General features: G+C 52.4%; 6 protein-coding genes across 6 annotated transcripts; 3 read left to right on the top strand and 3 right to left on the bottom strand.

Annotated features, from left to right (window-relative positions):
• Window positions 1-58: 58 nt before the first annotated feature.
• On the top strand, window positions 59-1,488 carry GUITHDRAFT_108781 (DNA-directed RNA polymerase III subunit RPC34; the record flags this gene model as incomplete). Its single annotated transcript, XM_005832443.1, has 6 exons — window positions 59-66; window positions 124-222; window positions 431-558; window positions 829-916; window positions 1,275-1,371; window positions 1,420-1,488. The coding sequence occupies 6 exons, from the start codon at window positions 59-61 to the stop codon at window positions 1,486-1,488; spliced, it is 489 nt and encodes a 162-aa protein (XP_005832500.1).
• Window positions 1,489-1,751: 263 nt separating this feature from the next.
• GUITHDRAFT_139068 (hypothetical protein) lies at window positions 1,752-4,516 on the bottom strand (the record flags this gene model as incomplete). Its single annotated transcript, XM_005832442.1, has 10 exons — window positions 1,752-1,823; window positions 1,891-1,980; window positions 2,024-2,131; window positions 2,328-2,438; window positions 2,560-3,080; window positions 3,131-3,574; window positions 3,624-3,774; window positions 3,923-4,276; window positions 4,306-4,374; window positions 4,457-4,516. The coding sequence occupies 10 exons, from the start codon at window positions 4,514-4,516 to the stop codon at window positions 1,752-1,754; spliced, it is 1,980 nt and encodes a 659-aa protein (XP_005832499.1).
• Window positions 4,517-5,591: 1,075 nt separating this feature from the next.
• GUITHDRAFT_152740 (hypothetical protein) lies at window positions 5,592-6,709 on the top strand. The gene is made up of 4 exons (XM_005832441.1): window positions 5,592-5,826; window positions 5,877-6,276; window positions 6,328-6,494; window positions 6,543-6,709. The coding sequence occupies exons 1-3, from the start codon at window positions 5,735-5,737 to the stop codon at window positions 6,472-6,474; spliced, it is 639 nt and encodes a 212-aa protein (XP_005832498.1). The 5' UTR covers window positions 5,592-5,734; the 3' UTR covers window positions 6,475-6,494; window positions 6,543-6,709.
• A 63-nt stretch (window positions 6,710-6,772) lies between these two features.
• Window positions 6,773-8,467, bottom strand: GUITHDRAFT_139066 (hypothetical protein; the record flags this gene model as incomplete). The annotated part of the gene is made up of 5 exons (XM_005832440.1): window positions 6,773-6,844; window positions 6,894-6,964; window positions 7,021-8,131; window positions 8,206-8,277; window positions 8,450-8,467. 5 exons carry the CDS (start codon window positions 8,465-8,467, stop codon window positions 6,773-6,775), a joined length of 1,344 nt encoding a protein of 447 aa, XP_005832497.1.
• A 1,150-nt stretch (window positions 8,468-9,617) lies between these two features.
• Window positions 9,618-10,453, bottom strand: GUITHDRAFT_108777 (hypothetical protein; the record flags this gene model as incomplete). The annotated part of the gene is made up of 4 exons (XM_005832439.1): window positions 9,618-9,806; window positions 9,856-10,279; window positions 10,336-10,386; window positions 10,434-10,453. The coding sequence occupies 4 exons, from the start codon at window positions 10,451-10,453 to the stop codon at window positions 9,618-9,620; spliced, it is 684 nt and encodes a 227-aa protein (XP_005832496.1).
• A 2,445-nt stretch (window positions 10,454-12,898) lies between these two features.
• Window positions 12,899-13,347, top strand: GUITHDRAFT_108776 (hypothetical protein; the record flags this gene model as incomplete). The annotated part of the gene is made up of 2 exons (XM_005832438.1): window positions 12,899-13,257; window positions 13,311-13,347. The coding sequence occupies 2 exons, from the start codon at window positions 12,899-12,901 to the stop codon at window positions 13,345-13,347; spliced, it is 396 nt and encodes a 131-aa protein (XP_005832495.1).
• Between the last annotated feature and the right edge of the window lie 9 nt (window positions 13,348-13,356).

The raw sequence follows: 13,356 nt of genomic DNA, 5'->3' as shown, positions 1-13,356 counted from the left end.
CAAGTCCAGGACGGGGATTACGAACCAGAACACGATCAAGACTATCATCGAGAAGCTGATGAAGAGGTGCCGACCGCGCTGCCCGTGGTGTCCGGGAGGGCCTGACGTGCCTTGTCTGCTAAGGAAACTCATCAAAGACTTCACCTCCGTGCACACGGGGAAGAAGAAGATGTACATCCTCAACGAGCTCGAACCGAGCGCAGAGCTGACGGGAGGGAACTGGTGAGGAGGAGCAGGAGGAGCAAGAGAAGCAGGGGCAGGGGCAGGAGAAGGAAGGGCAAGAGCAAGAGCAGGAGCACGAGACTGTGAACAGGAGCAGGAGCAGGAGCAGGAGCAGGAGCAGGAGCAGGAGCAGGAGCAGGAGCAGGAGGAGCAGGATGAGAAGGAGCAGCAGGAGGATGGTTGTTGCTGTCCTCATGCTGCTTGCAAGGTACACGTCCGGCGAGCTGGACACGGAGATGGTCGAAAGCAGCGCACAGATTGCTCTCTGCTTCTTCAACATGAGACAGAGGAAGGGAGGCTCGGTAGCTGAGGTCAGGGACTTTCTGAAAGCCAAGGGTATTCCATGCTCCTCCTCCGCCTCTCGTCCCCCGCCCTTTCTCTTGCAACTTCCTGTCCTCGTCCTCGTCCTCGTCCTCGTCCTTGTCCTTGTCCTTGTCCTTGTCCTTGTCCTTGTCCTCGTCCTCGTCCTCGTCCTCGTCCTTGTCCTCGTCCTTGTCCTCGTCCTCGTCCTCGTCCTCGTCCTCGTCCTCCCCCTACTCTTTCTCCCTCCTCCACTTTCCTTGTCATCTTTCGCTGCCTCACCACCTGCAACTGACAATGGTGCAGACGTGATCAAGTGTGATCTGACGATGGAGGAAGTCTTTCAGCTTGTAGAGACTCTCCTCTACGACGGGCAAGTAGAACGAGTCCGAAGGTTGTTCGCTGTCCTCCTTTCTCCTCCTCCTCGTTCTTCCACCTCGTTCCCTCCCTCCCTTCTGCTCCTTACATTCCAGAGACGTCCTCCTTCCCTGGTTTTCAATTTGCTCCTTCCACAAGATTTGTCTCATCTCTCTGCTACCTTCCTCCCTTCTCCTCTCCTCCTCCTATCCCCTCCTCCCCTGCACTCCGTTCTATCTGTCCCATGCTCCCCAGCCTCTACATCTCCTACTCCTCTCCAATTCTTCTCCTCCTCCTCTCCTCCTCCTCCTCCTCCTCCTCCTCCTCTCCTCCTCCTTTCTCCTCTCCTCTTCCTCCCTCCTCCTCTCCTCCTCTCCTCTCACCTCTCATCTCAGCGAGAATGTCTCTCCCGGCGAAGCAACTTTCCGCGTTGTCAATCGCCCTAAGGTTTCTCTCGACCATCTCTCTTCCATTCCCACCTCCATCTGCCCGGTATGACACCCTCTCTTCCCAGCTGCACCTGACCTGTTCCTCCTGCAGACTGCTCAATCCTCCTTCCCTCCCAAGCCTTCTGATTGCCCATACGTAGACTACTGGTTGACCCTGTAGCGGTCAACCCTGTCAAGCTCTCAAAATTTTATTGTTTCATTAAGATCGTATAGTTTACAGTGATACTTTTCTTCTCCCCCCCTTGCCCTGCTCCCCGCTCCCTTGCTCCCTGCTCTCTGCTCCCTTCCTCCCTGCTCCCTGTACTCTCTACTTCCCGCTCCCTGTGCTCCCTTGCTCGCATGTTCCTCTCCCGTTCTTTGCCTTCCTCACCCCCCTCGCATCTTTGCCCCCTCCCATCCTTCACATCTCGCTCCCCTCGCCACCTACGAGCTCCCTGCCTCCTTCTCACTCAGCGACAGGGCGATAGCGAGCTCAAGGTCCTCGTCCTCGTCCTCCTTCAAACCAAGTGAGCGACTCCGCCTCCTTCCTCCTTCCTCCTTCCTCCTTACTCCTTCCTCCTACCTTTGTTACCCTCACTCTATGCCCATGACTCTCTCGCGGTGTCTGGCTGGAGGCAGAGAGGCGGGCAGGGAGCTGGAGGAGGCGATGGATCTGCAGCAGCGTCAGGGAGGATACGATGCTGACCGTTGCTCACCTCCTGTAGCAGCAGCGATCGATCGGGGATGGAGAAGACCCTCCCTAGCTCCCCGTGCGAGAAGAGCTGCCTGCAGGAGCAGGAGAGAAGTTCCATGCTAGCCTCGATCTGCGGGGAGAGGAAGAAACAGTGAGCAGGGAGAAGAGAGGAGAGGATGAGAGGAGGAGAGGAGGAGAGGAGGAGGAGAGGAGGAGGAGAGGAGGAGGAGAGGAGAGGAGGAGAGGATGAGAGGAGGGCACAAGGACGATGAAAGCGAGAGGAAGAAGATGAGAAGAGGATTGTAAGGGGGTGAGACTTCCGTCACCTCCGGGTCCTTGAAGAGCGTGAGAGTGAAAGCTCCCATGTGCTGCATCGGCTCAAAGGTGCATGGCAGGACGAGGAAGGAGCCAACGAGGCCTGACACATCCAGGGAGACCTGAAGCTCAGATCAGGAGGCGGAGGAGGAGGAAGAGGAGCAGGGCGAGGAGGGCGAGGATGGTGCGGAAGGGTGTATTGAGAGGTTCTGGAGGGTACAGGGAGGAGCCTCGGCTTTCAACCTGTCTGGCGACCATGAAGGGCTCAGTCGAGCGGACGAGGTTCCTCCTGCCGATGGACGGCTCCCCTTCATAGGCGAAGACGTAGAGTCCCATCCCTGTCGACGCCTGCAGCTGGATGCTGAGCTGGAGGAAGAGGGAGGCCTTGCCCCCTGGGGTCTTGACGTGCAAGAGCACCGCTGGGTTCTCCAGCCATGTAGCATGATTCATACACCCCCCGCAGCTCTCCAGCCCCCACTCTCCCTCCACCGCTACCTTCTCATGGCGCAGCGTCAGCTCCTTGAGCACGACGGGGCGAGAGGCCCCCAGGGTCAGCACGGAGACCGCGAACTGACCCTCGACCCCCGGCGTGAAGGTGCAGGGGAATATCACAAACTTTTCGTACCCAGCGGTCCTGAACTTGACCGAAGTCTGCCATGCGTTCAAGAAGACCTTGGTCTTCGCTACCATGATCCCCGGAGCATCTTTCACGTAGCACAGCGCCCTCTCCTCGGGCAGGTCGTTGGCAACCACCACATACAGGCCTGCAGGGCACGCTCAGCCGCGCCTCACCAAGCACCCCAGCACGGATCACCGATATGCCGAGCTGGGCTGGTGGACAGCCTCCAGCTCTGATCGCTCTGATCCTGCTTCTGGAACAGTTGAACGAGGATGGTGGAAGGGAACGGGACCGTGAGATGGTACTGGGGATTGTCGGAGAAGGTAGGATGGTTCAGACAGCCCCCCGCTCTCTCCCCTCTCCAGCTCCCCTCCAGCGTGAGGCGGGAAGATCCTGACTTGGGCAGCTTGCACACGTAGATCCTGTCGAAGTGGGAGTAGAAATCCTCCCAGCACATGAAGAAGCTGCCATCCTCGAATACCTCCCGTCTTAACGCCTCGCGCGTCAGCCCCAGCATGCTCAGGATATTGTCGTCGACATCCTCCCACGACGGAGACTCCCGGGAGTAGCGTCCTGTCCACTCATGCTTGCCCCAAGGGTTCCTAAGGAGCAGCAGCCCGTCTCCTGGAACGTGCGGAACTGCAGGAGAACGCATCAAACATGGGGCACTAGGTCCTCACCTCACTACCTGAGTAGACTGACAGGATGGAGTAAGCGTGATCCCGGATGATGTTGCCGCTGGTTGCGGCCACATGGTTGGCACAGCCCATGAGGTGCCCGTTGTCGGAGTACTTGACTAGCTTGACCCACATCTGCCCGTCCAGCAGCAGCTCCTCCCTCTGACGGCGGCCAACACATCATCATCAACCACTACAACACAGCGCAAGCCGAGATAAGCAGCAAGAGCGAGCGGGGATGGTGGGTGTGTGGGGTGGGTAAGAGGGGTGGGTAGGAGGGGTGGGAGGGCATGCTGACACGTTAACGAACCTCTCGCAGGTCAACAATCTTGGGCATCCCCCCAGTCAAGCAAACCAGGGCCTCCTCCTCTGACCCACCCTCGATGTCAGCGTACGACCCGCAGAGTTTTGCGAAGGCCTTCTCGAAGATTTGAACCCAGCAGTGCTCCATCTTCCTGCACCTCCCGAAGATGGGCCTTCCGAAACGATCGCACGGGATCAGATCGTCTACCACCACCACCACCCACCTCCCTTCCACAAAGAACCGTACCGCATGGACCCCTCGAGCAACCCAGCCGAAGCACACCAGAGCCTCCAGCCTCTCCCTCCTCCTCCCTGCCATGATGGAGAGCGCTCCAAGATACCAGCAGTCCCTGAGCCTCCCCTGCACGACATCTCCAGCTCCCATCCCACCTGAGAACAACGAGGGCTCTCCATCGCACATCTCCGACGGTCGTCTCCACGACCAGACCTCCTCGTGCCCTGTGCATCGAGCGAGCGAGGAGGGGGAAGGAGGGAAGAGCGGGTCTACGAAGCTCCTCCCCTCCTCCTCACATGCTCTCACGATCTTCTTGATCTCCTCCCCCTGCTTCCTGCATCTCGCTATCCAGTCAGCCCCGGCCATGCCCCGACAACCCCTGTTTTACCCTCATCCCCCTTTTGCCCCCGCTCTACTTGCATTCTACGAGCAAAGCCGTGCACTCACAGCTAACTCAATTACATTTTTGGGCTCCTTGTACCATTCAAAAATATTATTGTTCTACTCTGTACAAATGTTAAAAATGGTACAAATAAACTCTACTCAAATTGGTACTGTAATCTGATTATTTTTCATCATATTTGTGTATATACTCGATATAAGGATATTCGTGTACTAAATTTATTACGAATTTATACAATAGATATATTAATTTGTACATGACATAACATTAAGCAATTCTTATTTTTTCAACTTCAATTGCATTTGTGTACCAGAAATACATTTAGAGGATTTAAAACCAATTTGTCGTTATTTTTGTTCCTTCCCACGCGGAAAGCAGTATAAATATTACCGGGGTGGGTGCAAAATTACTAGTGGGTGGTCTGTCCTACCCCTCACATGTTTTAGTCTACATTGCCGATGACATATTTGATAAAAATAAATTAGTATAAGTGTCAACTGATTTTCCTAGCTCCTTAGGAGATTATGTGGATAGAGGGGTGGGTCCATGTCTTCAAAAGACCCCCTTGGCAATTCCTGGATCGATGTGGTTGTCGCCATGCGGCGGCAGCGGGATGAAATCGTGTATGGGAGGGAGGAGGATGGAGGAGGATTAGGATATTAGTCCTCACTGAAAACATTTTTGTGATGGCGAAGAATCATTTTGTGATGAAATGGTAGGAAAAGTGGTTTATTCTTTATGTAGCATCGGATGAAAGGGAAATATGCGTGTGAAAGGTTTTTCGTTAGGAAGGGGCAGCCATAGGGTCAATCGCTTTGCATATCGAGTGAATGATTGTTATTTCACTTGACATGACTAGTTGGTTTCTCATCGCTGTATAGGGAGTATTACAGTGCATGTTTATGCGCTATTGGTGTACCGGCATGCGTGCATACCCGTCATTGTTTCGTCTCGTGCTATGTTTCTGTCACCGCATGCCCAAACGATGTTTCTCTTGCCCATTATTTTGTTAGCTCCATCTCTCTTACTGGTCACTACAGACTTGGACCGGTCAGAGCGTGAGATTCATGGCGCTATAGCTTGTAACCAGACAGCCCTATCCACTGCACAACCTGAACTTGCTCGCCTGAGTTCTCCACGGACGGATTCTCTGGAGATCTCAAAGTTTGATCAGCATCAACATGTCGATGAACGATGACATGGGTGATAATGGAATGATGAATGAGTATGACAATGATCTGGACATGACAAATGGCATCACGCCGTCCTTGCAGTAAGCTGCTCGTTGTCTGACTTGACCACTCGTTGAACTTGATTGTGCAGAAACATCGTTGCGACAGTGAATCTCAACTGCAGCTTGAACTTGAAGACTATCACGCTTCAGGCCAGAAACGCCGAGTACAATCCCAAGCGATTTGCAGCAGTGATCATGCGAATTCGAGAGCCTAAGACAACAGCGCTCATCTTTGCCTCGGGGAAGATGGTGTGCACAGGAGCCAAGAGCGAAGAGAGTGCAAGGTTAGCCTCCAGAAAATTTGCTCGCATCATCCAGAAGCTTGGATTCAGCGCCAAGTTCACAGAGTTCAAGATACAGAACATCGTGGGATCGTGCGATGTTCGCTTTCCCATCCGCTTGGAGAAGCTTGCATATGCTCATCAGAACTACTGCAGCTACGAGCCCGAGCTGTTCCCTGGTCTCATCTACCGAATGTTGGTACCCAAGGTTTGACTGCCCTCTTGCTGATGGTACAAGGATGTGCTGAGAGAGTTTCAGGTTGTGCTCCTTATCTTCGTCTCGGGGAAAATTGTTCTTACGGGTGCCAAGAACAAGAGGGATATCGACATTGCGTTCAGAACGATTTACCACACGCTGCATGAGTTCAAGAACGTCAGTGGAGGCGCGGCAGACGACGATGCCTGAGGGGCCTGCCGTTCGGACATGTGCGAACTCTTACTGATAGTTCCTCTACCTGATCATAAGGCTCGCAGGGTTCGAGCAAGGTGGATGAAGCTAACCAGTGTGCAATTGAAACAAGAGAAATGAATTGTGTATTATTACTGTTGAAAGAAGACACTTGTGTGTTGGTGATTACACAGGTTTTGCTAATTCAGTGCTGCGAGTGCAGAGCTGTGATGCAAGTAAAAAAACTTTACTCAAACTTGACGAGTGAGAAGAAAGATGTGTTTGAAAGTATGGCAAAGCTATGGCGCTTTGCAACCTAGCCGCATTGACTGATTGCATCATTGATCTTCTTCAGAATGACTGCAATGGCTGTCGACTGTCTGGTCAACTGCAAAGTTTATGTCAGCTGTCCGTTTGACAATTCATCAGTCACAAACCTTCTCAGCCTCGTCCAAGAAGGTAGCGTGATTGTCCTCGTAGTCCTGTTGCTTGACCAAGTGATCTCCACCTGGATGAATCTTCACTGCTCTTCAACCCTTACACCCCCTCCTCTCTATCACTTACCGAGCTGCTGGCGGACCAAACCAGCCGAGTTCATCTTGTTCTCGGCCTTATCAGCAGCGTCTGAGAGATCCACGACCTTCTCTTGCCAAGACTCTCTCTTTCCCTTGTTGTCGTTGAGATCGCTCTCCATCCTGGCGACATCGTTGTTGATCTCGGTGACTCGGGTTTCAATGTGAGAAACAATCCCGTCAATGACTGAAAGCATGCTAGCCATGGTGCCGACTGTGTTAGTCTCTGCCAGAACCGTTCGAACGTGAGTGATTTGTTTCGCGATCTTCTTGTTCCGGGACGGTGGGGAGAGCGAGAGGATGAGCGACTTCAAGTTGCCAACCTGCATGAGAGAAGTAGGGGCTGCCTTAGTCGATGCTCCGTTCATCGAGCTAATCAGGGCCTTGATCTGCTGCAAGATTGGGAGCTCTGCAGACAACTGACTCTTCTCAGAATCAAGTTGGGGTTTGACCGCATCATACTCGTTCTGGCCCTGAGTCACCGCCGACTCGTAAAAGTCGTACTTTGACCTTGCGTAGGCTGCAGCTTCCTTAGCTGACTTGTGATCGGATTCTGCGCTGCGAAACTTGGATTCAGCTGTGAGCCACTTTTCCTTGGCCTCTGTGGCAGCCGCGTACAGCTCCTGGTCCTTGGCAAACAAGGTTGCATTCTCAGCTGAGATGTTGGTTGCAAGGCCAGTAAAAGCGTTCTTCAGGATGTCATACGAGTCCTTCTTTGCGCAGTCTACTGCAAGCTTGCTTGTGACCGGCTGAGCTGCCAGCTGAAATGCGATCGCTTTGTCCGCAGCGCGCAGGTGCATCGAAGCCTTGTTTACCATGTCCTTCTTCACCTCCTTGGCAGCAAGCTGCATTTCAAGCTTCTTGATGTTTGCCATCTGCTCCTTCCACACCGCAAGAACGCTGGAGAAGGGTACATACTTTCGTTCCTCCATGGCTGAAGAAACGAGGAGGCAGGCACAAAGAACCAAGGCAAGGCCTCCCAACACAGCCTTTCCCATCCGATTCTCACCAAAATGTCTTCTGCGACCCTGGGCATCTCCGATGCTCACATAGATGACATGGTCACCCTGCCGCATGCTCGTCGAGCCATAGCCCTCTTGCCCCTGCTGCACACGGTCAGTCGTCGCCGAGATGTGCGGGTAGACATCAGCAGCGAATATGGCGACCAAAGAAAGACCTGATCGTTCTGCATCTCCTTACTCTCGATGCCTCGACGAATCTCTATATTCATGACTCCTGACAATTCACTCTGTGCCTACTCCTCAGTCCTTTACAACTATCCCACAGCCATAACCATATTCTCCTCCTCCTCCTCCTCCTCCTCCTTCTCCTCCTTCTCCTCCTCCTCCTCACTCCCCCCCCAGAGGCTCATCCCCTCCCCAGCAGTCTGTCACCCCGTGGCCGCCAGTGCTGAAACTGACCTGAGCCTTGATCGCCATGGTGCGGGAGGGCAGTACCGAAAATAGCTTCAAAAAGTGTTTTTACACTTTGACTGTATATATAATGTATAAGAAATACAGTTACAGAAAATTAGACAAATATAACTTCAATAAAACCATTTTGAAATATTTTTGTATGAAATACTTAAAATTAAAATGGAATATATGCAGTTCATGGCTGGTTGGTTCGGTCGGACTGTCCAAGTGCAGGAAGTGGAGAGACAGGAGGAACAGGGGGAGTAAGGGAGGACCATGAGAAGGAGCAGGAGCAGGAGCAGGAGCAGGAGCAGGAGCAGGAGCAGGAGCAGGAGCAGGAGCAGGAGAAGGATCAGGAGCAGAAGCAGCCGGAGGAGCAGAGGAGGACCATGAGAAGGAGCATCAGGAGCAGAAGCAGCAGGAGGAGTAGGGGAGGAGCAGGAGCAGGAGCAGGAGCAGGAGCAGGAGCAGGAGCAGGAGCAGGAGCAGGAGCAGGAGCAGGAGCAGGAGCAGGAGCAGGAGCAGGAGCAGAAGCAGAAGCAGCAGCAGGAGCAGGAGCAGGGGGGGGGCTGTATCAAAAGGAAGAATGACTTTTCTAAAGACAGGAGTTCCACCTGGAGGACTGATCAGCTGATATCGTGGATGTTTGCTTCGTTCACCGCGCTGCTCGGAGGAGACATCGATCGAGAATACTGCGCAAAGCTCTATGACGACTACGACAAGACGTCAGAGCCTCATTTGCTCAAGAACTACACGGACTATTGGTGTGAGCATTTCAACATGGCGACGCCGTTCCCAAAAAATGGCAGAACACCGGAGGAAAATGCTCCCTTACAATGAATGTGCATGCTTGCCTGATTGCTTTGTTGACCCATCGTCCTGATAATCGTGGAGTTGCTTGGTTCTGGTGTTCTTAAGTGAACTGAATATACAAGAGGCATGCATACAGATTTTGATATGTAATATTCCGCTTTGTAAAAAGTAAATCTTTCTTTCACTACAGAGCTTTCGGAAGTTGTGTTGTGGACTTGTAATCTAATTTCTAGTCCAACAGAAATGCTCGGATTTGATAGTGCCTGGTCAAGGAATCTCACTCATTACTAGATCGAGGAGAAGAACAAAACAAGTAAAGACAAACATTCATTTAATCACACTCGTCAGTAATACTTGATCCCTAGGATTCACCCAAAAACCACATCCCTCCTGCCGTGGACTTCCCCCATCCCCGGCCCGTCCATTGGTAGCTGCCTCCCTCCTGTACGTACACCAGCAGCGGCATCACGGTCTGCATGGCGAGCGACAGGTCGCCGAGTCTCTTCGCCCCGAAGATCTGCACACTCTGCCGCTGAATGCGCACAGTCACCTGCTCGCACGCGTCAGTCGCCCGCTCCCTCCCCTCCCGCCTCCGTCACCTTGAGCCACTCGAGCTTGACCATGATGCCCATTGCCAGCGCGGGCTCGTAGGTAGCCGGGTGCTTGCGGGCGAGGCTGAGGTAGGACCTCTCTCTGTCGATGAAGCCCCTCGTCTCGAAGCCACCGACCGTGTTGACGAGCCTGAACTTGTCGAAGCCTCGCACCTCCTCGATGATCCTCGCGATCCTCCTCACCACCCTCCTCATCAGGGTCAAGGCCGCTGACTCGGACTTGGCTCCTGCCAGCCGGATGCTCCCGGTTTTGAAGACGGTGGCGGAGGCAGAGCAGTCCTTGAACCAGAAAGTGACGGCGAAGCAGTTCTTGAGGTCTCCCCTGTACTGAACGTTCTTCAGCTTGCGAGCCAGCAGCCGCGTGTCGAGGCGGAGAGGGCCCTTGATCCTGGCGAGCGCGACTACGTTGTGACTGGGAGCGGTACGAGGTCAGCGAGCAGGAGGGACGGACGATCTTGGACGACTCACATGCGGATGTGGGGCGAGAAGCTCGCGTCCTCCGACTCGATCTTGACCACGCTGAGACACACCATCATGAGTGTGGCTAGACGCACACGCGAGCTCACCTGGGCAGTCCGGATGCCATGCTGTTCGAAGTAGAGATTAGTAGAGGGAGGGGAGGAAACGAGTAGACCTGGTCGACTTGCGGGCGATCTGCTTGCTGCGTGCCATAGCGTGGGCTGGTGCCTCCTCCATCCATGAACGAAGTTTTAATAGACTCTAGCAGGGAAAACCTCTCTTAAAAGTATTGTACAGGAGGAAAAAGTCGAGTTAAAATGCTAAAAGTCATGTAGTAAGCACTAAGAATAGAATCAAAATCAAACCGGTTTGTTTTAGGCCCTCATACAGCACCCACAAAAGTTTGTGGTAGGCCTCCTGTCTTCCCGCCCTCAGAAAAGTTTGTGGCCCACGGTTCAATGCACTGAAACGACGGTAATGGAACAATGTAGTGACCGTCTACTTTCTAGCATGATTTCGTTTTCACCAGACTAGCATACCCGTTTACAAGAGTCGTCAAGTGTGGTTTGTATTCCATACTAAAGGTAGAGAATAGATCAATCTTGGACGTGATCGATAGATGGGTACTACATATCAGTCAGATCACATTAAGAGGCAGTATGATATTCAACTGTTTTCTGATATGGGGAAGAGATACAGGGAACTTACAAGGTGTAGTCGATGAAATCAAGAGAGCGAAGTCAACGTTCTTCTGGACTGTTTTTACGCTTGGAATGGAACAATTAAACCGTAAAGATGACAAGTATCCAACTCTACACCGTTTCTGGTCAGAGAAAAAACATCTTTTCGTTGACCTGTGTAGAATCAAAAGGGATTCACAAGCAATTGTATTCGCTGCAAATCAATATGGAACGAATTTCTACCAAGACCTGAAAGCAAATTTTACAAACCGATTGGGAACGTTCATTACCCAATTCTGCAAAGGAGAGTTACATATTAATCATCAGCAAGAAATCGAAGACGTTAAGAATGTATTGTTTCAAAGGAAAGACTACAAGCTGAAGACAGGCGTGTTTAACAGGGATAATTCATAGCAGATAGGAATCTTCATTCATTCTATAAGGCAACTTATTGGATTATCAATGGACGACGAATTCTTTAGTTTCTCATATGACAAATTTGATCAGAGGTTGCAGAAAAATCTGTTCGAGATAATCGAGACAAATGTTTATGTTGAAATTCTTCGAAGATCGTGGTCTCTCGAAAAAGACCTTCACGGCATCCCCGAGAAAGTCCGGCGGCAGTCTATCAAGATTCGAAGATTACCTTCGTGTAATTGCAACTCATTGGGAAGAGTTAACAACGCATTATTCAAAGCGAAGGAATGCCAGAATGAAATTCGACATCTACATTTCGAAACGAAAGTTAGTCGACAGGTTTATCCGCCGAATGAAAACATTGGGAGAAATAGAACCTGTTGTCGCCTATGGAAATGCAAGGTTCCCGTCTTCAGGACTTTAAGGAGAACGGCTGGTACCAGTCAGGAGGAGCAGAAGGGGATTCGAGAATCATTACAGAGTCGTCGATATTGACGAATATCGCACTACGAAGTGCTGTAACGATTGTGGTTCTGAGCTCTATGTACTTCGACGGATTGAAATGAAAAGGAAAAAACCAGACGGGACCTGGAGGTTGGAAACAAGGAGAAGTCCAGATCATCGAGGTAATATTTTGTATACTGGCGTAATTCACCTTTTCGTCTGACTATTATCGTGGCAGTTGCAAAGAAAAGCCGATTAAATCCCGGGACTGGAATGCGGCACTGAATACACTCGCTTGTTTCAAGGTGTTTCCTGAAAGACCGAATCACCTACGTCGCCCCTGAGGTGAATTCAATGATTGTTGAAACATCCTTGTCAACATGTCTAAGCCTCCTAGTACTTGAACCCCACCCATACAAACCTTTCAATGTTTCTCTAATACAGACTCATATGTCTGTCTATATGCCTGCCTGCCTGCCTGCCTCCCTGCCTTTCTGCCTGCACACTGCCTCCCTGCCTGCCTTCGCTCACTCCCTGCCTGCTTCCCTCCCTCCCACCCTGCCTGCCTGCCTGCCTGCCTGCCTGCCTGCCTGCCTGCCTGCCTGCCTGCCTGCCTGCCTTCGCTCCCTGCCTGCCTGCCTGCCTGCCTCCCTCCCTCCCTGCCTGCCTGCCTGCCTGCCTGCCTGCCTCCTAGATGTATGTGCAAGAGTCTGTTCTAGATCGACAGGGGTGAGAAACTTATGCTTAATATCCAGCAGGCCCGGTGGAAGCACCTCACCACCACTGGATCTCCCCTCCGGTCCAGGATGTCCACCATGAAATCCACCCTCCCCGAGCAGCTCACGTTAAACATCGCCCCCTCCAGGGCATCGATGACATTGCAGGGGAGCGTCTGCCCGGTCTCCACAACGGGACTTGCGGAAGTCTGGACCATCCCGGTCCCGTTCCTCATCTCCATTCCCATGGTATCCATTCCATAAATGGTCTTGATGCTCCTTTTTCTTGAACTCCGCGTGCCTTATCCCCTTCCAATGCTCCTGAAGAAGAACAACATAAGCGTGTTGGACTTCATGAAGAAGATGGGGAATCGTCTGGTCTCCTTCCACTTCGGCGCGGTGTATAGCCATGATATCGCAATGCGGGAGCTGGTGGATGGCTTCAAGCCTGTGTATGGGGCTTCGAAGCTTGGCAAGAAGAGGTTCGGTTCCAGCTTCAGGAACGACGTGATGGTGTGCTTCACTGGCTGCGGTTGGCACTGCTACTGGTCGAACGAGAGGCTTGCGAGGGTTGCGAGCTCCTCGGGCTTTGGGGCGGTGATGAAGAACCTCGAGCTCCGCCATCCCTTCGATGTGAATCGGGAGGGGACGGCCTATGTCCGCGGGGCGGATGGGTATTACCGCCGCTGGTCCCCGGCTCTGAGGGCGGCTTCGACTTTCTCTACAGGGATAATTTCAGGACCGGGAGGAGGGATATCCTCTAAGACCTCTAC

The sequence above is a fragment of the Guillardia theta genome (genome assembly GCF_000315625.1).
Source record: "Guillardia theta CCMP2712 unplaced genomic scaffold GUITHscaffold_35, whole genome shotgun sequence".
NCBI lineage: Eukaryota > Cryptophyceae > Pyrenomonadales > Geminigeraceae > Guillardia > Guillardia theta.
This window is presented reverse-complemented; position numbering and strand designations above follow the sequence as displayed.